This window comes from Pelmatolapia mariae, linkage group LG6, assembly GCF_036321145.2.
Source record: "Pelmatolapia mariae isolate MD_Pm_ZW linkage group LG6, Pm_UMD_F_2, whole genome shotgun sequence".
NCBI lineage: Eukaryota > Metazoa > Chordata > Actinopteri > Cichliformes > Cichlidae > Pelmatolapia > Pelmatolapia mariae.
The window spans coordinates 11,861,192-11,884,294 of record NC_086232.1 but is presented as its reverse complement, the minus strand read 5'-3'; the positions used below and the strand labels follow the sequence as shown (position 1 = coordinate 11,884,294).

Sequence of the window (23,103 nt, the reverse complement as noted above, 5' to 3'; positions counted from 1 at the left end):
ATATTGTTTACTGCAATTTTAACCTTGTTGGTTGGGAACCATGTTTTGGCTGCTGTGAATCTAGCCAGTGCACTGCTGCTCACTGCCTGAATGCTATCATCATTGTACCCGACTGGGTGGGACACATGGGGCTGCTTGCACTGTCTTTCTCCAGGCATCGATTAAATCCTTAAAAAAAAGTCACTTGTGTTCATCAAACACAGTGTGTGTGTGTGTGTGTTTTAATCCACTCAGTAAAATAGCTTAGATTTAACTCCACACCTCTAATTCATTTGCTATGCACAGCTATACAAAAATGCAAATCCCTATTTCCTCAGCCACTTACTCTTGGGTGGAGGCTGTAGCTCAATAGGTTCATCTGCTAATGAGTGGAGGGTTGGTGGTTCGATACTAAGCTATCTGAATTGTTGTGTATGGGGCTGCATAGCTGTGGACCAGTCAGGGTGCCTGTGCTGACTTCTGTCCACTCCTGAAAGCACCAACAATGAACATGTGAGCATCAGAACTGGACCACAGAGCAATGGAAGAAAGTGGCTGGTCTCATGCATCACATTTTCTTTTACATCACATAGGTGGCCGGGTGTGTGTGCATTGCTTACTTGGTGAACAACTAGCACCAGGATGCACTATGGGAAGAAGGCAAGCTGGTGGAGGCAGTTATTACTTTGTTGCATATCATATACACCCTTTCATGTCTGTGGCTTCTAAGGTTTTGATTGGCCTCCAAATTCTCCAGATCTTAGTCCAGTTGAGCTTCAGTGGGATGTGCTGGGCAAGTCAGATTCATGGAAGCCTCACCTGGCAGCTTACAGGACTTAAAGGATCTGTTGCTAACATTTTGATACCACATTACACCTTCAGTGGAGTCCATGCATCGAAAGGTCGGGGCTGTTTCGGCAACAAAAGGGGGACTTACACATTATTAGGCAATAAGGCATTAGCTAATGAAAACTGTCACTGTGAATCGAGAGGTCAAGACTGACACTTACATTAACAGCTGTGAGAGAAATATCTATTGGAAAGCGTGTTACAGACATCAATAGCCCCTCAGAATGAAATAGAAATGAAGTAATGAACAAGTCCCTGAACCTGTTGAACATATCCATCAACCTTAATTTTTTTGGTTAATGCTAATAAAACCTACTCTCCTCCTACACTATCACAGCAAATACAGTAAACACTGCTGCAGTAACGACGTAGCAATCCCAGGGTGTCAAAAGCTGCTGTTCCGTGAGAAGCTGCTGGTGATACACGCAGAGATACACAAATTCTCCTTTAGCTACAGCGGCGCTGGATGTGACAAAGATTGCCCTGCTGACATTAACCCGGTAATTCGTGACACCAACAGCAAAGAACACCTTGGTGTCAAACGTCAGCATTTGACCTGCCTTAAAATGAGAACATTGAAGTCCAGGGTTGTCAAACTCATTCACGGTCCACCTACAGCCCAAACAGATCTTTGATCTCAGGTGGACTGAAATAAAAGCGCTGCATAACAAGAAAAAGAATACAAGTTGTTTCCATTCCTTTGAGTGTAAGGAAGTACAGGCTCATTCTGAAATTAAACGTTGAATAAAACATGTATTTTCAAAAGACGTGATGAGCATCCTGAGCTTGCTTGAGAAAAATAAGTGCACTTTCAACAATATGTCTCAGTTTTTCAACATCCAGCCGGTCGACTTCTGTCGTAAGTCAGGGGAAGACGTAAGCACGATGATGTCTGTGTGAGTAAGAAGGCTATAAAACTACAGATGATTCAGACCTCACAACACAATGGCTGCTGCTGTAAAACACGGTGAAAAGATTCTGTTTCATTCTCTGCAATCCAAGCAGCGGGCCACGTTGGGCAGGTTGGAAATAGCAAGTATGTGTTTGTGAGATATCTCTGGAAAGTGTAAGCTAGGTGAAAGGTGTGTCATGGGAAGTGACCTCACTGATTTTAGTTGTTTCATTACAAAGCAAGAATCACATATTAATAGGTTTACTTTCCCTTCTCAACACTGACACTACCAGATCTTTTCACAGTGGTAGATTACATTTCTTTCTTTTTATTTAAATTTATGCATATTTATTTGGATTGCTATGCAAAGAAAACTTTATAAAAGTCTTTCCTCCATCCAGCGGAGAGGATTTGTTTGCTGAACAGAGCCACAGAGGGTCAGGGTTGGATCATTCCTGTTGGCGTTAGTGCTGCATTAGTCGGGACTGCCTCTTGAGGAAAATATGTTCTTCCTCCTACTCAGTACAAAAACCCTGGTGTTAAAGGTCCCACGTCTCCGTTTTTCCTTTCTTCTTCTCCTCTACACTATCCAGCCTTTCCACTTCTGCTGCAGCTCGTCTTACGTGTGATTTCTTACATCAGATGTCGCATGTAAATAAACTCAGGCTGTACACATTGTGAAAACAGTGCACTGCACACTGGGATTTTGCATCGCTTATCAATGCAGTTTGGATTCTTTACATCGGTTTTTATGTTAAGTTTTAAGAATGTGTCCACCCCATCTCCTCTTTTTTTTCCTTCCTTTTATCTTTCAAGCCTCCAGAACAGGATGTGCGCTCAGGCAGTGCAGTCACACGCTGATCCATCATCGCCTTGTTTGCTCGGCTGCTGCTGGAGGTTCACCTAGGCTCTGACCCGCGCATGCCCACAGCCTCGCTCCTCCTCTCCGAGAGATCCCCATAGTAACGCGCGGAGGAGAGCAGCTTAGCAACACGGAGACTGGAGAGGGAGCATCTCTGCTCCAGACAGCGCGGTGCCGTCAACATTAGGTACACACGGAGGGTGGTGAGGAAACAACAGCAGCAAAGCCCCGGATCTACCCGCTCCTACAGTAAGTGTCACATTCCGCATGAAAGATCTAGCGACTTTATTTGACACGTCAGGCTGAGACTTTGATTATACTGAGGCGGGCTGCAGTCTTCCTACATGCTGTTCTGTGTTCCAGCCTCCAAAGCCCAGACAAGTCTTTGCTTTTATTTTATTTTTTTCAATTATTTTTTAAGGATTTTTATTTTTATTTGTTTTTTATTGCAGGCTCGTGTGTGTGTCACCTTTTGTCTGAACTCCTGATCTACTTCACTGCTCTTCACGGTCACCATGAAGTTCGCAGTGGTGCTCGTGGGAGCGGGCACTCTGGCCTTCCTCGGCGCGGTCATCTGCATCATTGCCAGCGTTTATCCGCGCAAACGCGCCGCTCTCGTCAGCGATAACGGAACCCTGACGTCGGAGTCGCTGCTCCAGCCTCTGGAGCCGGGGTCGGTGGCTCACGCCGGGCCGCTGGGCGCTCTGCACGGCGGGGAGTCGTACGATGGTGGAAACGGGCTCGGCGGCATCGGCGTGGAGGTTCCCACTCTGAACGAGCTCAACCTTGGTGAGGAGACGGGTGGAGGGTCGGCGAAGCAGTTCAGCTTCAGCCGACTCATCTGCACTCCTGTGCCAGTGGGAGAGTGCAAGACCAAAGACCTGAGGCAGCGGAGGGACCACCAGCAGCAGCAGCAAGCGGACGATCCGCTCTACGGCACCGGGGATGAAGACCTGCGGACCACCGCGGAGGAACTCCGGCAGATGGTCCTGCAGCAGAACGACCAGATCCTCATGGACCAGAGGACCATCCGGGAGCTGACCGGGAAGCTCAGCGAGTGCGAGAGCGGCCTGGAGGACGAGCGGAGCGTCCCGGAGCGCAGCATCGGGGTCTGGAGCGGGAACCGCCGAGTCATGGCCGGGGATGATGTGACCTCATCCGCCGCGGCACAGCTGCAGACGGCGCGGGCCGTGGAGGAGCTGGCCCGGGCCATCATGGAGCTGAAGGATCGCATTGAGAAACTGGAGGTAAACACAGGGATGCTGAGTGCGGGCTTGTCGCTGATTAACCTCCTGTCTGAGTTTTGTTTGACAGCAGGAGATTTGGAGAGGCACCAGAATGATGCATTAGCAGATGAGTCAGTGCCATTCAGTCTAAATTAGGCTCATTTCAAAAGCTATCCCAATTTTAGTTTGATATCCACTGTGGTGGTTTAGGACTAACCATTAGATTTGACTTATGATTCAGATTAAAGTGCCACAGCTCTGCTGGTTCTCTGAACCTGAAGAGGGGCTTCTGTGTTCATCACAGGTGCTCTTTATCTCTCTACACCTCTTTTCATTCTCCCCTCCCTCTTTTATCTTCTGCTCCTCTTTTCTCTGACAAATAACTCGTGACACAGATACCCCTGATCTCTTGCACACGCTCCACGCGGACCCATGGGAAATCTTTCCACCTGCTGGCCCTCACGCTCCTCCGCATCCCCCCACCCTGCTGCCTCATACCCTGTACCACCGCATCTCCCACAGCAGGATGGAGACATAAATAAAACATGAAGCTGGCTGGACAGGAAGGAGGGAGGTGGAGTAGGGGGGTCAGATTCTATGTGTGTGTGTGTGTGTGTGTGTGTGTGCAAAGATTGAGACACACACCCACACACAAACACTGCAGCATCACTGCTGGTGCTCTCCAAGCACAGTCAGTTACAAGGTTGTCTCCGTCAGTGAGAATTTATATCCTGGACGTCCAGATCCAGTCCTGCCTCAGCAACTCTCTTGATATTATATATCGCCCCCGAAGCCGTCTCATCCACACTAACAGCTCTCTCTCTCTTTACTGCTCCTCCACCAACACCTTCTTTTTTCAACTTATGCTCTGCATAGGCTACTAATACTGCCAGTGCCTGGCTGCTACAAAAGCTCGCTCCATGGTGCTGCCTTATTAGTCGAGCCCCTTCCCTGCAGTTTCATTTCAGTTTTAAACCACCACTACATCTAACATCGATGGCAGCCATATTTAGAGGCAATAAAGACAGGACTGGGCTCTGCTCATTGCCATTATGTTAAATCTGTTCATGTATTTTTCACAAATATCCCCACAGTGAATAGGAACTGCACTGACAGCCTTTTTTTTAACAGCATTTTCCCACTTTTAGCCAATATTCTGACCCTCAGCTCTCATAATAAATAGTTAATTGATATTTATTGACTTTGCTCAAGGCATCTCTACGCCCAACCTAAGGCGCAAATAAACAGCATTAAAAATTGAAAGTGATCAATACGATTAGAGGTCATTGACATCTGGACAACACGCTCTGAGGAGGACGGAGCTCAGAGTCCTTGTGTTTTTTTCATTTAATCTTGGGAAAGGACGCGTCTGCAAGCCTGGGTGTGATCCAAGCATTTAATTACAAAGTAAAGATTCAGATCTTGAGACATAGATCAGGCAGATGTTTGGCAAAGGAGAACTAAATGATTACATCATATTAAGCATACGTGGAAAAAAATCAGCTCACAGGAAGCTTCGATGATGCAAGATTATTTTCAGTGCTAAAGATAAAGCTGAGACAAAGCCATAAAGATATATGGTAAATTATAATTTAATCATCCCAAAAAGCAAATAAGCTGAAAATGATGTAGTTAAATATACAGCTTAATAAAGTAAAATATCACAGTGGCAGATGTCTCAGTAAGATAAAAACTACATAAAAGAAAGGAGAACAATTAAATAGAAAACCAAGTATTAATCTAGATAAATACCATGTAAAAATATACACACACCTATAGGTTTGTTATAAAATGTTAAAATTTGTAGTCATTTACAATTGCTAATGTAAATTTTCATGACAACATTCATATCTAAATATATTATTTTTGGCACAAAGCCTACATGGTGAAAATGTGTCTTTGCATGTAACAACACATATATTTCCAGACATCATGGGTCAGGAAAGCCAGGAGTACAGCATCATCTAGGATAAATGGCTTAGAAGGAGATGCCTCTGTGTCTAGACAGGCTGCATTCAGTGTCACCGTGTTGTTTGACAAGGATGTCTTTCAGTGCTTGAAATTCAAAAAAGTCATTTCCTTTTGACATTGAATAAAAAGCTCTAACATTACCGTGCAGACTGACTCTTGGTTAGCAGCTGTGAAAATGCTGCCAAGATCAAAATGCTCGATGTTAAAGCACAGAAAACATTTCTTTTAAGAAAATGCTTGAGCCAGACTGATATAAGAGTAATACTGATATTTAGTGATTTAGAAATCCAATATATCGGATTTCTTTTAAAAAACACAAATCATAAACAGATTTGCTTAAAATTTATTGTTTTCAGTTATTTATGAATCATTGCTAAGATGACAGTGAACTTTAAAAATAATCTTTTTGTTATTGTAACAAATTGTTCGGATCAGCTGGTTGATGTGTTTTTGGTGTTCCAAACACTTGCTAACAAGGAAGTTGCAGAGTGCCCTCTGGTGGACAAACTATGTAACATCAACATTAGTAACGTGGCTGAAGGGTGTTTCTATCATGTCTTTGTTGCTTTTTAATTTTTCATTTATCTTCAGGTGTAAAACATATTTGCTGATACTGACATATCAGCAAATAGGTGATATCAGCTGATATGATATATGATTGGTCGTGCTCTAGAAAAGTAATCATTAAAGGGCCACATGTAATAAGCTAAAACGGTTAAATAGTAGCATGACTTTACTTTTGAACAGTGAACACCAAACACGGTTTATAATCTACAATCCTTCTGCCACTCTCCCAACCTGACTCTAAAACTACACTAAGTGTAAGTAATTATAGAAAGTGTTACATGCTACTAATGTAGCATGTAACAGCATGTATATATAGCATATACATATATATATATATATATATATATATATATATATATATATATATATATATATATATATATATATATATATATATATATTGATTACTTCCAAACTGTCACTGGAACTGTAGCATTACTCACCTACTGAATCATTTTATGTCCTTGTCATAAATCTGCTGTTGTTAAATTTGTTCTCTGCGCCTCTAAATGTGTCTAACCAGTACTAACTAGCATCAATGCTAACACAGACCTCATGTTTCTTATTTCTCTTCTACAGGCAGAGATAGGCCCTGCTGCTTTGAACCTCACAGACACATCTGTGGGTGTAAGTAGTGGCGGCAGCAGCAGCGGCGGCAGCAGCAGCACAGCTGGTAACACCGGCAAGGCTCCAGCTCCGCCTTCCAGCAGTACTTCCTCCCCATCTGCAGGGTCTGCCCCTGGGGGCCGCCGTCCTGCTTCCCCAGGCTCCTCTGTCTCCAGGCCTCCTGCTAAGGGTCCCCCTGGGCGTGGAAAGAGCACCTGGAGGGTGGAGGACCTGGAAGGGGAGCTGGAAAGGAAGATAAAGATGCTAGAGAAGGAGAGACAGGCCATGAGGAAGGAGACTCAGGGCCAGCATGAGAAGATCAACAAGGGCATCGACAACGTCAGCCACCGTGTCACCGAGCTGGAACACAGTGAGTCTGGGGGTGGGAAGAAAAGGAAAAAAAGAGGAGGCGAAATAAAGACATGACATTGTTGGCTAAATAAACGAAGGAAGGGACAGATTAACTGATGTAAAGGGTAGTAAGACAAGGGCAACATCAAGCTGAACGTAGATCAGAGCATTGCAAGAGAAGGCTGAAATGAAAGTTTAACGAGCTCTGCTGGTGAACTGGGTCATCTCAGCAGCAGAGAATATGCTTTAGATTAAAATTAGATGATTAATGAGTGCTTAAGGGTGGGAAAATGTCAAAGTGAGAGCTGAGAACTAAAAATAAAAAAAATAAAGGAAGGGGAGAATAATATATCTGAAATCATCCGCTGCTTTTACCTGCTTTAAACTTCATCTTCATCCTCACGGGGGACCTACGGGAAGGATTCTTGCTTTGCGGGTGTCAGGAACGAGGTCTGGATGTGTCACGTTGGTTTTGAAGGGCTTTATTTGCAGATTTTCTGAGCAGAAATAAGGTTACTGCAGGTGAAAGCTTCTCGAAAAAGGAGTATACGCTGTTTGATAATGGGAGAAGTGGACGCTCAAAGGTGAGATTGAGAGTTTGCTGGGTGCCAAGAGGAAGGTTAATAGGAAAAAGCACTGATTTATCCTCTTTTTTTTCACCACTCTGTCATTCTCCCAACCTCTCTGACCACCTCTACATCTTCTCAGCTTTAAGAGCTGCAGTGTGGCCTCGAGTTAGAGAGGGTGATCATTAACTGTAACATCTGAGCTCTTGCCAAGCGCTCTGTGCCCAAGTGTGTGCTGAGCGCAAACTAGCAGAGACAAGTGAGAAGAGAAGCCTCAGTGTCCTTGTATAAATTAATGCAATCATCGCTCGCTGTTTTCTCTCTGGGTCTGCCTTACAGCGTCTAACTTCTTTCTCTTCGTCTCCTTCATGTGTGTCTCCAAAGCGATGACGGAGCCACCGTTCCCTGACGGCTTTGTCATCTCCTTCCCCATGCGGACCAACTACATGTATGGCCTGGTCAGAAAAGAGATTACCGAGATGTATGCCTTCACTGCCTGCCTATGGCTCAAAGCCAAAGAGGGTGGCATTGGGACCCCCTTCTCCTACTCTGTGCCGGGGCAGCCCAATGAGCTGGTTCTGTTACAGGGAGTCCACAATCCCGTGGAGCTGCTTATCAATGACAAGGTAACGAGGGTTTCTCAGACCTACCTGTCTATTGTACCTGTGCTAATATCTGGAAATTGGGACAAGTCAGAACATTTTACATGGGAAAATTAATGGTTCTTCTCGGAAAAAGCATTAATATCTCATAACCTTTAAGGTTCCCCTGTAATTACTCAAGCAAAGAAGCCTGCAAGGAAGCTAATTACGATGTCTCACAGAACAGTAGAGTATAGTTGATGGCTTACTGTTATTAAAGTGAGCGATGTAAACATGTTCATTCTCACAGACTTATGGAATTTTACAAGAGTGATAGAAAAAGCAAACCTGAAAATGTCACAGCTGTGTGCTGTTGTTTGAGTAAACAGTGTGTGAATCACCATCTACATTAAGTTTGGGTTTCGGTTCTCAGCCTCAGGTGTGCGCTGGTGTTGATCCCACTTCTGCCATCGATCCCCCCCCCCCAAAAAAATGTGTGTATTCCCACAATGCAGAGAACGTAAAACTAAAACAGACGGTGCACTTCAACAACACATTAAAAATTTACAAGTATAAACAAGATAGGAGGGAAAAAAGAGCATTAAAATCAGTGGTTTTTTTGTGATTTATCACGGCCATAATTCAGTCGCAAACTGCAACATTACTTTGCCTAAAATTGTTCTTCGTCCAGAACAAAAGCCTCGATTAAAGTCGATTAAAAATAAGAAGAACGTGTCCTCTGTTTGTGTTTTTCTGCATTTGTAGCGGCGGGATCCACAGCAAACATGCATTATTGAGGAACACGGCACGCCAGTGTTTTTCCTTTAATATTGCTCATATAGTTGCTGTATAGTTCCCGTGAGAGAGTGCAGTGTAGTGGAGGTTTACCGTGGTGAAAGGTGTTCCAATTATAATGCGAGCTCAGTGTCTGCAAGTTTGAGAAATTCTAACTGCGGCCGCTGTTTCCTCTGGCCTGTAGGTGGCGCAGCTGCCCCTGTCCCTGCCACAGGATGAGTGGCAGCACATCTGTGTCAGCTGGACCCTCAGAGATGGGGTTTGGAAGGCCTACCAGGGTGGGAAGATGAAGGGACGAGGGGAGGGACTGGCGGCCTGGCACCCAATCAAACCCGGGGGAGTCCTCATTCTGGGACAGGAGCAGGTGAGACGGATGCATGGATGGATGGATGATTCATAGGTGAATGATCCATGGATAAACATACACAGAGAAACCAGGAGAGCTATTTTAAGGAACCACCATTAGCTTTTCACACATGAAGAGGCAGAAACCTAATGGTGTTTATCCTCACGCTTGGCTGCTTCATTAGCGAAACAACTACATTACAAAACGGTTACGAAATGCGACATTATCCCTCCTCCCTGGTGTCGAAAGAACAACCCAAAGCTCATCCTGCAGCCCTTTTGTCCTTGCATAAAGGACAAAAACACTGATGGAGCACGACGTAATTTGATGGATAGTTTCGAGAGGGAGCAAGTATTTTATTAATCTCCTCTGAGGATGGCTGATGGATTGCTGCTGGCTGAGATGTGTTGACTTCATTTTATGGAGAAAAATCCCAGGACACAAGAGGGAAATTAATGCTTTTAATTGTATTTGTGCAAAATCAGAAAAAAACTTAATATTTTCCTGCAGAATAAACTTTATTTTAGCTCAGTGCCTTCACCAGTTGCCTGATTTGACATTTAAAGCATAGTTTTGGTATTTATCCAAAGAAGTGGGTAATCGTTATTTACTTAGTGTTAATTAAAAACTTTGTCAAGCAAACTGCTGCCAAATGATATTCCAATGGAAATCGTTCTTTTTTCCCCCCACCACAAATAATAATGTAATAATGTTTAAAATGGCTGGTGTTGAAGTTCTGAATGTGCTATCTCTTCTACCCAAGGACACACTGGGTGGACGTTTTGATGCCTCCCAGGCCCTGGTCGGGGAGCTCTCTCAGTTTAACCTGTGGGACCGGGTGTTGAAGCCAGCCGAGGTGGCCGCCGTGGCCGACTGCAGCTCCTCGGCCCTGGGCAACATCGCGCCCTGGACCGACCACGACGTAGATGTCTACGGCGGCGCCACCAAGGAGTCCCTGGACCCGTGCCACGCCGCCCAGAGATCCAACCCCTCTGGCCCCAAACAGTGAAGAATGACTGGGAGAGGGCAGCCATGTTTGAGAGGTCAATTTAGGAGTGAATTCAAGAGTCTAAAGAGTTTTTATCCAAGTTGGAGCATCCAGTATAATTTGCTTGTTGGGGGTTGGTAAGCTTACTACCAGTGGACTATTAAATTGTCAAGCGTGGTGTATCTGTTCTGTTCTTTGTGTTGGTGTCCACGCTCATGTGTTTACTTCTGCAGTGAGATACAGTGAGTTTAGTCACAGAATCACCTTAGTGAAGGCTTGCATGGGTCAATCAACCTCTGGCGTGAACGTGTTTAAACAGAGACTCTGCATTGATAGAGTGGAATCTGTGGTTCAGATGATAATCTCTAGGGCCAGTCAGCCATACGAGATTATTCCAGCAGGTTTCAGTGCAGTCATGGAAAGAACCTTTAACAATGCCACATCTAAGGGTTTCTCCATTTATGTTTTTTTGCAACACAGTGACACAAAATTCCATCTTTTCTTCATCCAGTGTCCAGCTGGTTGTGTTATGATGCTACAGCTGATTTCTGACATGCTCTAGTGGTAATATCTATTTTTATTACTCAATGGGGAAACTGAGTTTGGTCCATTTTTAACTGTATATGATCCTGTCGAGTAAAGTCTGTGTGCTTTTCGGTTTTTCTATATTGCATACCACGATTCGGTAAACCAGTGGACTTATAAATGTATAATGTGTAATGTACTTCTGCTAATGTTGCTCTGTATCAGTCTGCTCCTCCCCGCCCCATGCCTGCTGTAGCCTCTCGTGCATCTCACAGCCCAGCAAAGTGAAGTTGCAGCGTTTTTTTTTTCTTTTTGTTTGCAGCTTAGATAAAACAGCGCTCTCAGCCGACCCCTGAAATAAAAACATCATGTCTAACTAAGCACCACTAAGAGAACTGGTATTACAATATAACTGTGGTATCACTGAGTGTAAATCAGATGAAATGTAAATGTTTTGTTTTGTTTTTTTGGTGAAAATTACAGTGTACGTATTCCCACACTGCCCCACTCTACACATGTTTTTATTAAATCCTCACAGACTGAGGGGGAGGGTATGAGGTGGACTGATTCCATGATGGCCATTTTGTACTTAGCAGCTGGCTCTGTGCAGAAAACACAGCCTGAAAAGAAGACTGTGCTTCCACTGAGCGACAGTAAACTCAAACTACTGCCACCTTTTAAGTAACCTGAAGAACTACAAGCCAAACAAATAAATAGTAAAATCATTAAGCCTTTAGATTACATTAGATTGTTGGCATTTTTTATTGATAGTTATGCACCATGGAAGCATTTGAGTCCCATTTTTTACATTTAATGAAGGATATATATATATTTCCCTTGATTTAAGTTGCTTGGTTTTGAGCACATTTTTTCCAAAGTTGATCCTACGGGACTTTTCTAAAATTAAATAATTAATTAAACTTGCTTGAAGACATTTCACTTCTCATCTGAGAAGCTTCTTCAGTTCTAGGGTCAAATGCTGTGGGAGTGTCCCCCGAGAGGGACAATGGACCCCCTAATGATCCTCTACCTAATCACATGAGCCAAGGTGTGAAAATGGGTGTAGGTCACAATCAGCCAAGGTTTCGGGTGAGCTCATTGTGAAACCTAGCCCCACCCTATCATGTGATTTGAGGTCAGATGGCCCAGGATGTGAGTGGGCCTTCCCAGACGATGAGCTCAGAACCTTAAAGAAGTCCAGGCACTTTTGTTTCCAAGCTCCTTAGACTACGATGACCTGGATGACTGAGAACCTTTACAGACAATTAATTAAACTGTGATGCTCTGTGCCCCCTGTGTTTTGTTTTGGGGTTTTTTTTTGCGGGGGATCTGTAAAGTCACATGGTTGTATTTCTCTGATGTCTGGCATTTGATTTGTATCTTTCATAGTCAGCTTGAGATGGATGCGCTTAATGGCCTGTATGGAGTTGAGGCGGATATGCGAGGCGGACATCACAGTAAATAGAAGAGGGAAGAGCAAGCCAGATGCACTGTGAGGGCCGAGGGTTTAATTCTCGCTTCGTCCAGCTACGCTAAGAAATGTATCCAGTCAACACTGTGCAGCAAAATGAACTGTGGTTAAGATACACTCAGTGCTTCTGTTCACTTATTACCTCAATCCATCATTCCCGCAAACAATTTGACACCCTGTTGTAAAGTGCCTGCCAGGGCTCTCGTGCCCACAGAATGGTCAGAGGTTTTCTTTTTCAGAGTTTTCTTCTTCGTCGTCTCTTTCTTCTGTCTCTCTCTCTCGGTTTTGTTTGGTCGTTGATGGCTGTGACAGTGTTGCGCTTGTCCTTATCTGCATCTTCATGGGCCTTCTTTGGTATTGTGAAATAGGTGGATAAAAACTAATAAAGTGGTTATGACAACAATTCTGGAGTCGTAGCTTTTTAACATGACGTCAAAAAAACAAAAGCAAAAAAAAAAAAAAAAAGAAAGTGTGGGATGTGTGTGCTGGGTTTGAGTGGCTGATTCCTTCAGACTTGCCAAGCCATCCGGATTACACTTCAACTAAACAACTGCACTCAGCCTGCAAGCCTTTATACATAATCACACACTAAGAAAAGGATTTAAGCTCTTTTTGTTGTGTGCAAGACTGGATTAACAGCATATTTGCTGTCAGATGGCACGTGTTACATGGAGGCAGTACTCAGCAAAGACACTCCACAGAAATCCTGACCGCTGATGTAGACATAATAGATTACTCATAAATTTAACGAAGATCATGACGATTCGTGACTGCTCATCTGCCCACACACACCACATTTCTTGGCGATTGGTTCATCTTAGCTGTGAGCTCAAGTCTAACCTCCTACTGCACAACACTTCATTAAAGTTCTCTATCTTACTTCAGCTGGTTTCCTGTGACTTCCTCAAAACCCAACCTTTACAGTCTGGTGGCTAGCAATTTATGTCTACACTCTCTATACTTTTATCTCTAATGCTGCTTTAAAAAAACACCAAATTTAGCTGTAATTTAAGTAAGTTTCCTGTTATCTGTCTAAATTTATTTATTTTTTTTTGAAAAGGGAGAGTTTGGTTAGAAGAATCCCCTCGAGGTTCTCGCTGTGTTTGATGCCAAAGAAGAAGAAATAAAAGATATCTATGATCTGTTTCCCAAGAAGATATTAATAATCTATGGGAGGCAGGAAAGAAAGCTTTAGAGATAAACTGGCTTCTGCCACTCTAGACTGAAAAATCAACAACCACTGTGTGGGTCACAGTGAGATTTTCATGCAGAAACGAATGGTGGCTAGATACCTTTGGTAATAGTGGAAGCTGACCTTTATGGCTTCAAGGATAGACTGTAAAAAATCAACACATCAAGTAATGTTTTCAACCCTTGAGTTTATTCTAGCCGTGTATATTGTTTTTTTTTTCAAAGCCAGAAATTAGAGGATAAAAGGATAGACCAACTAACCACTAACCATTGGTTAGCTTCGTTACTAAGGTACATCCTGTTTTCCATGATTCTAACGGAGACGCTAACAATGGATCATTAAAGATGATTAAATTAAGCTAATAGGTAGGCTACTTAGAAACTAAACAGGGCTCTGTATGCTCAACAAGAGATGTAGGTACACCAATCTTTTATGCCATTGGTGACTCATCAGTGGCTCGTTGGTCTAGGGGTATGATTCTCGCTTCGGGTGCGAGAGGTCCCGGGTTCAAATCCCGGACGAGCCCCACTTGTTGCTTTGCTCTAAAAAGTTCCAGGGAATGAGGAAAAAGGAAAAAAAAGGAGGCAAAATGGTTAACTAAGTGGTTTTTATTAAAGTTTCTAATAATAACTAATCTTTTTGCAACTGCAGTTATTGCCATCTCATGGCACTTCTGCATTGGCCTCATTTTTCAGACACAAAGGCTACGTCCATGTTTGGTACCATGTATGCCCACAGCTGAATATGAACAAGAACGTGAACAAGGCTCAACAACACCCACATGCCACATGTCAATAATGCCTAATTAGAGTTTAAATTAGCATGTTATATAAAAGACTACTCCCTGTACAGCTGTTGCGAAGGAGGAAATGAAAAAACAACACAATTTTTTGCACCAGGCTGAATAAACCTGCTTCTGCTATAAAGCTGAGTTGCTTTTTTGGAGCCAGCAATTCATTTTCAGTTCAGATTTATTTACATAGCACCAATTTCCAATAACAGTCACCTCAAGGTCATTTATACTGTAAGGTAAAGACTCCACAGTCTTCTGAAGAAAACCCTAATAACTAAACTTTGTGACTGTGGGAAGGAAAAAACTGTTAAACTGTTAAATAGAAAGTACTTACATTAAAAAAAAAGCATAGAAAAAAGTGTAGATTGGGTGAATGAGGTGAGTTGTATATATAAAAAAAGTGCTCAGTTAGAATAGAAAAGTGCCATAGACCATGAGGGGAAACAAAAGAAGATAGAGAAGAGAATGAAAAAGAGAGGATAGGGACACAAGCCCCCATATTAGATGCACAATAGTTTCCTGTGGATAGGATTATTGTGGGATGTTTGGTTTGCAACATCAAACAATGCTTGTATACAACAATGGCCATTTGAGGCAAACAAGCACAACCAGCCAAATCTGTGAGAACAAGACAGTGAAAAATTGCCTCTCTTTCTGTCTGAACACACTTTTTGCCACATTTGTGCTGATGCTGGCTCCTCGACATGGAGATTTAAGGACATATTTCGAGAGTCATCAGCCAATCACTCAGATGGATAATTAGTCAGTCAGTCAGTGAATCATCTAAGCAGCAAATATTGTTTTTCATTGTTAATTTCTGATTCTTGGCTCCATCTTTCTGTTGATATCGCCTCTGTCACAGCTTGTTAGCAGAGTCACATGGAGCGTTCCTTTCCTCTCCCCAACAGTCTGCTTCCCCAGCTGTTGAATTATAGATACCTTATTACCTCTGTGTAAGGGCAGCATTTTATTATGAAAAACCTTATGTGACACACTACCAACCAGCGACAAGTCTAACACGAGTTTTTACATTTAATCTTACAGCCGCTCAGAATCTTTCTGAACAATTTTTTTTCTCATTTCATTCAGGACATACTTGGCAGGGAGGCGAGCGCCAGTCTTTCTCGTGACTTTAGAAACAGAAGATTACAGAGGATTTTATTGTCACTGCAACTCATGGCTTCATTGTCATGAGCCCTGCAGTCATGCAGCTCTTACAGATCCTCTCATAATTGTACAATTAAGTAGTTATTCACCTTTAATTGCTTTGCTCTAAAAACCCAGGCTCCACTATCCAAACTACTTTTACTTTCTTTTTGTTGGCCTCATCTCATACTTACCATGAAATATTTACAGTGTGTTTTCCCCTTGTGATAAATAATTTCCTCAAGGTCTTTATATCACCAGCTTTTCTCTTGACATAGTTTCAACACACCGTTTGTCAAAAACATCTCCTTCTTTCCTTTACTTTGACATTCTCATTTCAGCGTACCCACCAGCCCTCTGGCACCTTTTTTGTGATTTTCTCACCTGGGTATGCAGTGCTTGCTTTCTGCTGCTCAGTGTATTTTTAGAAGCTGTTTCACATGTGATTGAAGTGTAAAACAGCTGAGAAGGGTAGCTGTAGCTAAGGAGATGGAGCAGAAGATTCATGGTTCGATTCCTGGCATGTCAAGTACTGTATCCTTGGGGAAGATACTGAACCCCAGGTTGCCACCAGAGCATCCATTGGAGTGTGGATGTGTGGATGTTAGGTTAGGATCACTTAGGCATAGTTGGGGGAGGGGAAAAAAGAAAGTGTGGGTGAATGAGGCTTGGAGTAAGAAAGCACTCTGAGTGCTCAAGTTGTGTAGAAAAATACTATATTAGTACAAGTCTTTTATACCACTCAGCATTTATTTTAATAAGTTCTTGATGATTTTGAATGTAACTAATCCAAATACATATAAAAAAGTAAATGCCAGCCTTGCTATTGTTGTTTTCATATGCAAATTTGCGAACATAAGTCATGCTGTCATGTTCTTTTTAGAGAGAAGAGGCTTTTTCCTGGCAACCCTTCCCAAAAGCCAAACATGTTCAGTCTTTTTCTTATTATGCTGTCATGAACTTTCACATGCTATCTGAGGTCTGGAGAGTCTGAGATGTAGCTCTTGGGTTTCTTCCAGTTTCTACTACATTGAGTCGCCTGATACCGGGGGGAATTTTAAACTCCTGGGAAGATTGTGGGTGATCGTGGCTCAAGAGTTGGCAGTTCTTCTTGTAATCAGAAGGTTGCCGGTTCGAGCCCTGGCTCCGACAGTCTTTGTTGTTGTGTCCTTGGGCAAGACACTTCTGGTGGTGGTCAAAGGGCCTGGTGGCGCCAGTGTCCGGCAGCCTCGCCTCTGTCAGTGCACCCCGGGGCAGCTGTGGCTACAGTGTAGCTTGCCATCACCAGTGTGTGGATGACTGAATGTAGTGTAAAGTGCTTTGGGGTCCATAGGGACTAGTAAAGTGCTATACAAATACAGGCCATTTACCATTTAACATAAAGCTATCAAACACTCGAATGTTCCACAGACAGCCAAAATTTCTGCTTTCTGATGAGCTCTTAATCAGCTGCTTTTGATTAGCAGCTGCTGGTTTCCAAGGGAAACAGTAAGGGTGAGTTTATTTTTCTACATGGCAATTTCTTATACATGTGTGTGTTAAAGCTAAGCAGTTTAACATGGGAGTCTGTGGGGGAGCTGAATGGTACTGCCAGCCTCAAGTGGCCATTGGGGGAACTGCAATTTATGTTACCTCTGCTTTATCTCCATCTGCCCACCCAATTTTCAGCCATGTGGGGTACAGATCACATAGTTTATATGCACCTTTTTTTCTGATAAGCATGAAAATTTATTTTTAACCTGAATAATAATAAATGAATGAAACAACATGTGATATAGAGATAGGAGATGTGGTTTGAAAGCTGTAAGACAAAGTTAAGTAAAGACTGATCCTTAACTTTAAAAAAGAAAAACTTGAGATCTTTGAGAATCATAGTGACCAAATTCATTCTGTGGCTTTGAAGACTGTGTGCGTTGGTTAAAGGCTTCAAACAAAGAATGTAAACAGAGTCAGAATGTGCTATCAAACTACACATATCAGGTGCTCAAACCGATGCTGTAACCCAAATGGGTCAATTAGGCTGATCAGAAATCCTGCCAAATCATGTCATAACATAATGCACTGCTGTGCAATTAGTTAATGGCTCAGTGTTTCTCTGAGCCAGGGCACTCCCTTTTCAGAGAAGCGGATAAAGAGGAGGTGATGTGAGGGTTGAAACGTCCCAGCATTTGGTTAACAGCATGAATTTTTCTCCAGAAATTAATCATAGAGACAAGAACAGAGGAGACCGTGAGAGTGGAAGGAGAGGAAGATTATCAAGTGATCTGATTGTTTTCTCTCTCTGGGATTGATTGATAATCCACTCTAATCCACAACAGAGTCGATTATTTATTTATTTTTTAAGATGCTCGGGTTGGTATTTCAGGTTGGATTATACCATAGAGTGTTTGAGGCTAAATGGACAACCAGCAAACGCACCTCTCACTGACAGACCGTGGAATTATTTATCTTTCAAAGCACTGTGGAGTTTTCTGAGCTTGGGTTTGGTTTTGTGTGCTTGTGGGTGCACGTATGTAGAGCAGACTGACGATTCTGGGTCAAATCAATCCACCTGGGGGATTCCTCGCACATGTTTCCAGCTGAATGTGGGTCAGAGACTGTCAGAGAGCTGATTAGGATGGATAAAAAAGGTTTTACCCATGCTCTGCCTGATCGACAGGAGAGTGGCCTAATTTAAAAACAGTTATGTGTGCAGGTAGATAGTGATGATAATTGTGTTAGCTCAAGCTCTGTACCACAGTAAAAATCATTTATACTGGTCCAAATCAAGAGACCTTCTGTGTATTTTCCACTAAATGACAGAATTAGACACCTTTATAAAATTATTCTTAAGGTATATGTTATTATAAACATCTTGTATCAAAAAGCTGTTAATAATAGGTCCACCTTAACCAGTGTCAGTATTAAGAGTTCTCCTTTTTTTCTATATGTAATAAATGAATCAGAAGTAATTACACAGTTACATAGTATTTCTGTCGTTACATTTTTTCCGTTTTTTTTTTTAATTTTCCTTGCATTTTATGTACATTTTTTAATGTATATGAAAAAAAAGAATAAAAACTTAAGTTTGGTTACGTTAGCGTTCTCGGAAACGGGCGGGTTGCTTTCCATTTGATCGACGGACTCTCAACCAATAAGAACTCAGCTCGGCAGAGCTGGGCGGGGCCCAACTCCACGGATATCGCTTGTTTAAAATGTCTCCTTAACAACCGAACTGGAAGTCAAACAGCAGAAGTTTTCGTGGGGCAAACGCTTCGTAAGTGACACATCTCCGGGTCACTGCGCATTCATCAAGTCTCGATAACGCACGGCAACCCATAACGGCGCGACGGTGGATCTAAATAAGGCGAGTTTTAGCTAGAAAACAACCAGTGGCATCAAATGTTTGCTATGAAAACATGCTAAGCTAATTAGCCTGTTAGGGCTGCTAACCTGATAAGGCGCTGTCCCGTTAACAAACCTGCCGTGACGCGATACCTGCGGACACTGTTTAAGTGTGGAACCGCTTATTATTCTGGTGTGAACTACGATGTGAGACTTCTTGTCGTTAGCCAGTATAGGCTAAGCGATGTTAGCTAACCTCGTCCCCAACACAGGTCATGTTAGCCACAGATGTGAGCTTGCTGTGCAGGATAGCCGCTACTCCTGATGAAGTGACACTTGGTGACACGCTCCGGGGACAGCATTTTTAACGTGCACACACATGCTTTATTTGCAGGAGTCGGAATGGCCGGGACTGGCGAGGGAAAGAAAGAAGAGGCCGACTACAAGAGACTGCACAGCTTCCCTCTCATCAGGGTAGGAATGAAGTGACATTGTTCACCTAGAACCAGGACAAGGAGGTCCTGAGTGTGGATGAGACTTTTGTGATACTGTGAAATAAAAAGATTATGCAGGTGTGAGGCTGCTCAGGTTTAGTAGATGTAGTTGTGATGCATAAGAAGACTGTAAATGAGTGAAGGACTCAGTCAGCTTTATTTAATGTTAAGTTTAAAACAACTACTGCAGACTAAGATGGCTCAGATGCAAATTAGTGTTGCGATAGATCACAGTAAGTACTGTAAGGACTAATTCGTAGTTAAAAGTTGTAGGGTTAAACATGACTAATCATCATAACCATTTTTTAAAAAAAAAAATGCTGATTGGCCTGTGACAGTATTTCCATCAATCACAATTCACCTGTGAAGCAAATCCTCACTAATGAGCAGTTTTGCAGTCAGTATTTTCACATCGAGGTCTGCTTAACGACTCTGAAAGAAAGAGGCTGAAAATGAGTAGGAGAGTGGTGGTATGCGCTCATAGTTTCACTCATCTTTGGGACTAAGAATCAATATGCCTGCACTCAAAAAATAATAATTTAGATGAAGATACTTGTTATGTAATCGCTAAGAACTTAATAGACTTATTTAAAAACCCTATCAAACCACCTATTCAGCAGCGATTAGTGTGAAAAAGTCATCTCACGCCCACGCACAAAGCTGCCTGTTTAGTTTGCCAGTGGGAAGTTTCTGATAAAGTTTGCTGCAGGCTGACAGCAGCCCACTGCCATACCTGCAGCATGCAGGGATGAGTGTAAAGGGGGCACAGAACATACTCTGCTGTGTAAACTAAACTTCTAAAAGTTTAGTTGGAAATTTAGAAACTACATATCTTAAAAAGTTGTGCTGCACTGTCACTTAAGGACGCCTGTGTAGCCGGTGCAGTGTCATGAAGAAGTCCATTATCTGATGGTGACATTTGCGTCTCAAGGACACAGAAACTGTAACACTCATGTAGGAGTTAGTTTAGTTATTACCGGGAACTTTCTTTTTTTCTTTCTGTGAGAAAACAAAAGAGCGCACACTAAACTTCACAATATTTGTTTGGTCGTTAAATACGTGCACGCTAGGCAACACAGCAGGCTCAGGTGTGGCTCACACAAGGTGTCGTATTCTCTAAGATTAGCAAACAGCTCCTAAGCACCAACTGCAAAATAAAGTCTGCAGCTATTGTGTCTTCACACATTTGATCAGTCAGAGCACGCTGACTAAACCAAGCATCACAGTGACAGACAGCGCTAGGGAAGAAGTAGCTCGCATGGCAAGTTGTCTTACCACATTGGGGGCCGGTCAGAAAGGATGAAGGCAATGCAGTGTTGTTTCTAGCTGACTTGTTTATATTCATGTCATAGCTGTATGTGTTTGTCTTCAGCACACAGACATGCCAGAGGAAATGAGGGTTGAGACCATGGAGCTGTGTGTTACAGCCTGTGAAAAGTATGCCACCAACAATGAGGTGTGTATATTTTGCTCTCAGTCTTGAGTAAAATATTGAGGATGCCTTTTCAAATTTCTCTCGTGTGTTGTGCTGATGGCCACGGCTTCTCTTTTTCTTTTTTTCTTTTTCTTGCCGTCTTCCATAGAGTGCAGCAAAGATGATCAAGGAGTCCATGGATAAGAAATTTGGCAGCTCGTGGCACGTGGTCATTGGCGAAGGCTTCGGCTTTGAGGTCACACACGAGGTGAAGAACCTTCTTTACATGTTCTTCGGAGGAAGCCTGGCCGTCTGCGTGTGGAAGTGCTCGTAGCACCTTCTCTGACGTTCTCGCCGGGCTGGAAATGAACCACCAGCTACCATCCAGATGCTGGTTATACTTGTTTCGGCAGGTTAGGTCAGGTCGCTACCAGCCACTGAGGCAGGAACCGGGAAGCACTCGTTGATTTTAAAAATGCAGCGAGAATAGAAGAAAGGGGGTTTTGATTGCGACTTTGGCTGGTGGGCCTAAAAATAGCGCCTCGCCTTGTCTGTCACCGGTCTGTTCCTCTCTGTTGTTAACCATCCATCTCTCCATTCAGTACATTAAAAAAAGAAAGAAAGAGGCGAGAACATTTGTGAGCATGCATGTGCAAGCAAGTTCAACTTCTCCAACAATTACAGCCAGCCAGGGTCTCCAAAGTCCTTTACCCTCATTCCTCTGCAGGGAGTGTGTGTATGTGTGAGTGTTTTATGTTTGTGTGTGCTGGACACACACACACGTTTTTGTTTTTTCTTTCTTTCTTTTTGTTGTTAAGTAGCACCACGTCATCGCCGTGCTCAGCAGTTTGACAAGACTGCGCAACACTAAGCCGTCCACGCCGCCTGTAACTTTACACGTGTCTTTCTCTATCCAACTGCACTAGTGTTTCAATAAAATTTGTAAGATTTTTTTATGTGTACATATTTTGATGCAACTTGAAAACACTTCTTTTTAAGGACCAGTTTCATCTTCTTACGATTAAAAAGGCTCGGAGGCTTCTGAGCCGAACACGGAACCCGACCTCACCTTTTCTCCTCGTTAAGGTGTTTGTTATTATCCCTAATAATATCATCACCCCACTGGGTGATAACAGCAGTGTGATTGTTTTCCTGTTGATGCCAGTTTTAATGATCCTTTGCTGGATCATTACGCGTGAAGTGACCTGATTGTATAATAAACTGAAATGTGTAAAACAGAGCCCGACATCTGCCTCTGTTTTGTTCTTTGCTGCTTCTGCGAGCTTCGTTACAGTTACCGCACAGCATGCTGCAAACTTAGGGCTTACGTTTCTGATTAAATGCAGTTTATGAAAAGGAGGTTTTTGTGACAGATTGAGAGCAAATTGGAACCGTTTGTCCTTGAAATGTAGTCAAGCAATTATACTGACATGAGTGATTGCATCCAGCACAGAAAATGTCATTTCTCTCATGTATCAGTACAAGTGAATATGAATGAATAAAGGAAATATATACTTCACACAGAGGAATAAAATGGTGCCAGCTGCTTCTGCTTGGCTTTTTTAAGAATAGAAAAATACAAAAAGGAGGGAAAAAAGCTTAAAGCCTTGGCATCTTGGTTTTTTTTATGTTCATATGGAAAAAGGAAAACAGTGTTGGAGCGATGGGGACTTGTCATGAGGGATGATGAAGCCCGACTCAGGTTTTTGTTGAAGAAGCATTAGTCTGGTTTACAGTTTAAATATTATTTTCCACTAAAGGCAATGGATGTGTTTTGTCAGACAAAAGTGAGATGACACAAAGTTAAACTGTCAATACTTGTCCTTAAAGAATTCCTCGTTGCATTTGACAAGGACATCTAGCTTGTTGCTTCTAGAGTTCAGGTATTCCACTTTAAATGCATCAGTGTAGCATCTCTAAAAATCAGTCTCGGTGAAACAACCCTGGTATACTGCTCTACGGGGCTGCTAAACATGACCGAGCACGGCTTTACAAACAACCCCCATTACACACACACACACACACACACACACACACACACACACACACACACACACACACACACACACACACACACACACACACACACAGCACTTACATGAAACATTTCTCAGGCGTTACATGATCGCTGAAAATGGCTTAAAAATTCAAGCTTGTGAGGACAG

The 23,103-nt window shown here is 42.8% G+C and overlaps 2 protein-coding genes and 1 non-coding gene across 4 annotated transcripts; all 3 read left to right on the top strand.

Annotated features, from left to right (window-relative positions):
• Positions 1-2,696: 2,696 nt before the first annotated feature.
• nptxrb (neuronal pentraxin receptor b) lies at positions 2,697-12,970 on the top strand. Its single transcript, XM_063475813.1, has 6 exons — positions 2,697-2,831; positions 3,035-3,829; positions 6,926-7,322; positions 8,254-8,495; positions 9,430-9,609; positions 10,355-12,970. The coding sequence occupies exons 2-6, from the start codon at positions 3,098-3,100 to the stop codon at positions 10,598-10,600; spliced, it is 1,797 nt and encodes a 598-aa protein (XP_063331883.1). The 5' UTR covers positions 2,697-2,831; positions 3,035-3,097; the 3' UTR covers positions 10,601-12,970.
• A 1,251-nt stretch (positions 12,971-14,221) lies between these two features.
• Positions 14,222-14,293, top strand: trnap-cgg (transfer RNA proline (anticodon CGG)). Its single transcript has one exon. It is a non-coding gene; the product is annotated as a tRNA-Pro (tRNA).
• Positions 14,294-18,877: 4,584 nt separating this feature from the next.
• LOC134628469 (dynein axonemal light chain 4) lies at positions 18,878-22,201 on the top strand. 2 transcript variants are annotated; one of them, XM_063475149.1, is made up of 4 exons: positions 18,878-18,962; positions 19,425-19,504; positions 20,897-20,980; positions 21,108-22,201. In XM_063475149.1, the coding sequence occupies exons 2-4, from the start codon at positions 19,433-19,435 to the stop codon at positions 21,270-21,272; spliced, it is 321 nt and encodes a 106-aa protein (XP_063331219.1). In that variant the 5' UTR covers positions 18,878-18,962; positions 19,425-19,432; the 3' UTR covers positions 21,273-22,201. The 2 variants fall into 2 exon arrangements, with proteins under 2 accessions (XP_063331219.1, XP_063331218.1); XM_063475148.1 differs by having other exon boundaries at positions 18,886-19,052.
• The last annotated feature ends 902 nt before the right edge of the window (positions 22,202-23,103 follow it).

What these genes read in the sequence shown, in the direction of transcription:
- nptxrb (XM_063475813.1), top strand. Translation starts at nt 3,098, where the DNA reads ATGAAGTTCGCAGTGGTGCTCGTGGGAGCGGGCACTCTGGCCTTCCTC. An exon ending in ATCGCATTGAGAAACTGGAG is followed by an intron (nt 3,830 to 6,925) that starts GTAAACACAGGG and finishes TCTCTTCTACAG; the next exon opens with GCAGAGATAGGCCCTGCTGC. An exon ending in TCATTCTGGGACAGGAGCAG is followed by an intron (nt 9,610 to 10,354) that starts GTGAGACGGATG and finishes CTTCTACCCAAG; the next exon opens with GACACACTGGGTGGACGTTT.
- LOC134628469 (XM_063475149.1), top strand. Translation starts at nt 19,433, where the DNA reads ATGGCCGGGACTGGCGAGGGAAAGAAAGAAGAGGCCGACTACAAGAGA. An exon ending in ACAGCTTCCCTCTCATCAGG is followed by an intron (nt 19,505 to 20,896) that starts GTAGGAATGAAG and finishes GTTTGTCTTCAG; the next exon opens with CACACAGACATGCCAGAGGA. An exon ending in AGTATGCCACCAACAATGAG is followed by an intron (nt 20,981 to 21,107) that starts GTGTGTATATTT and finishes CGTCTTCCATAG; the next exon opens with AGTGCAGCAAAGATGATCAA.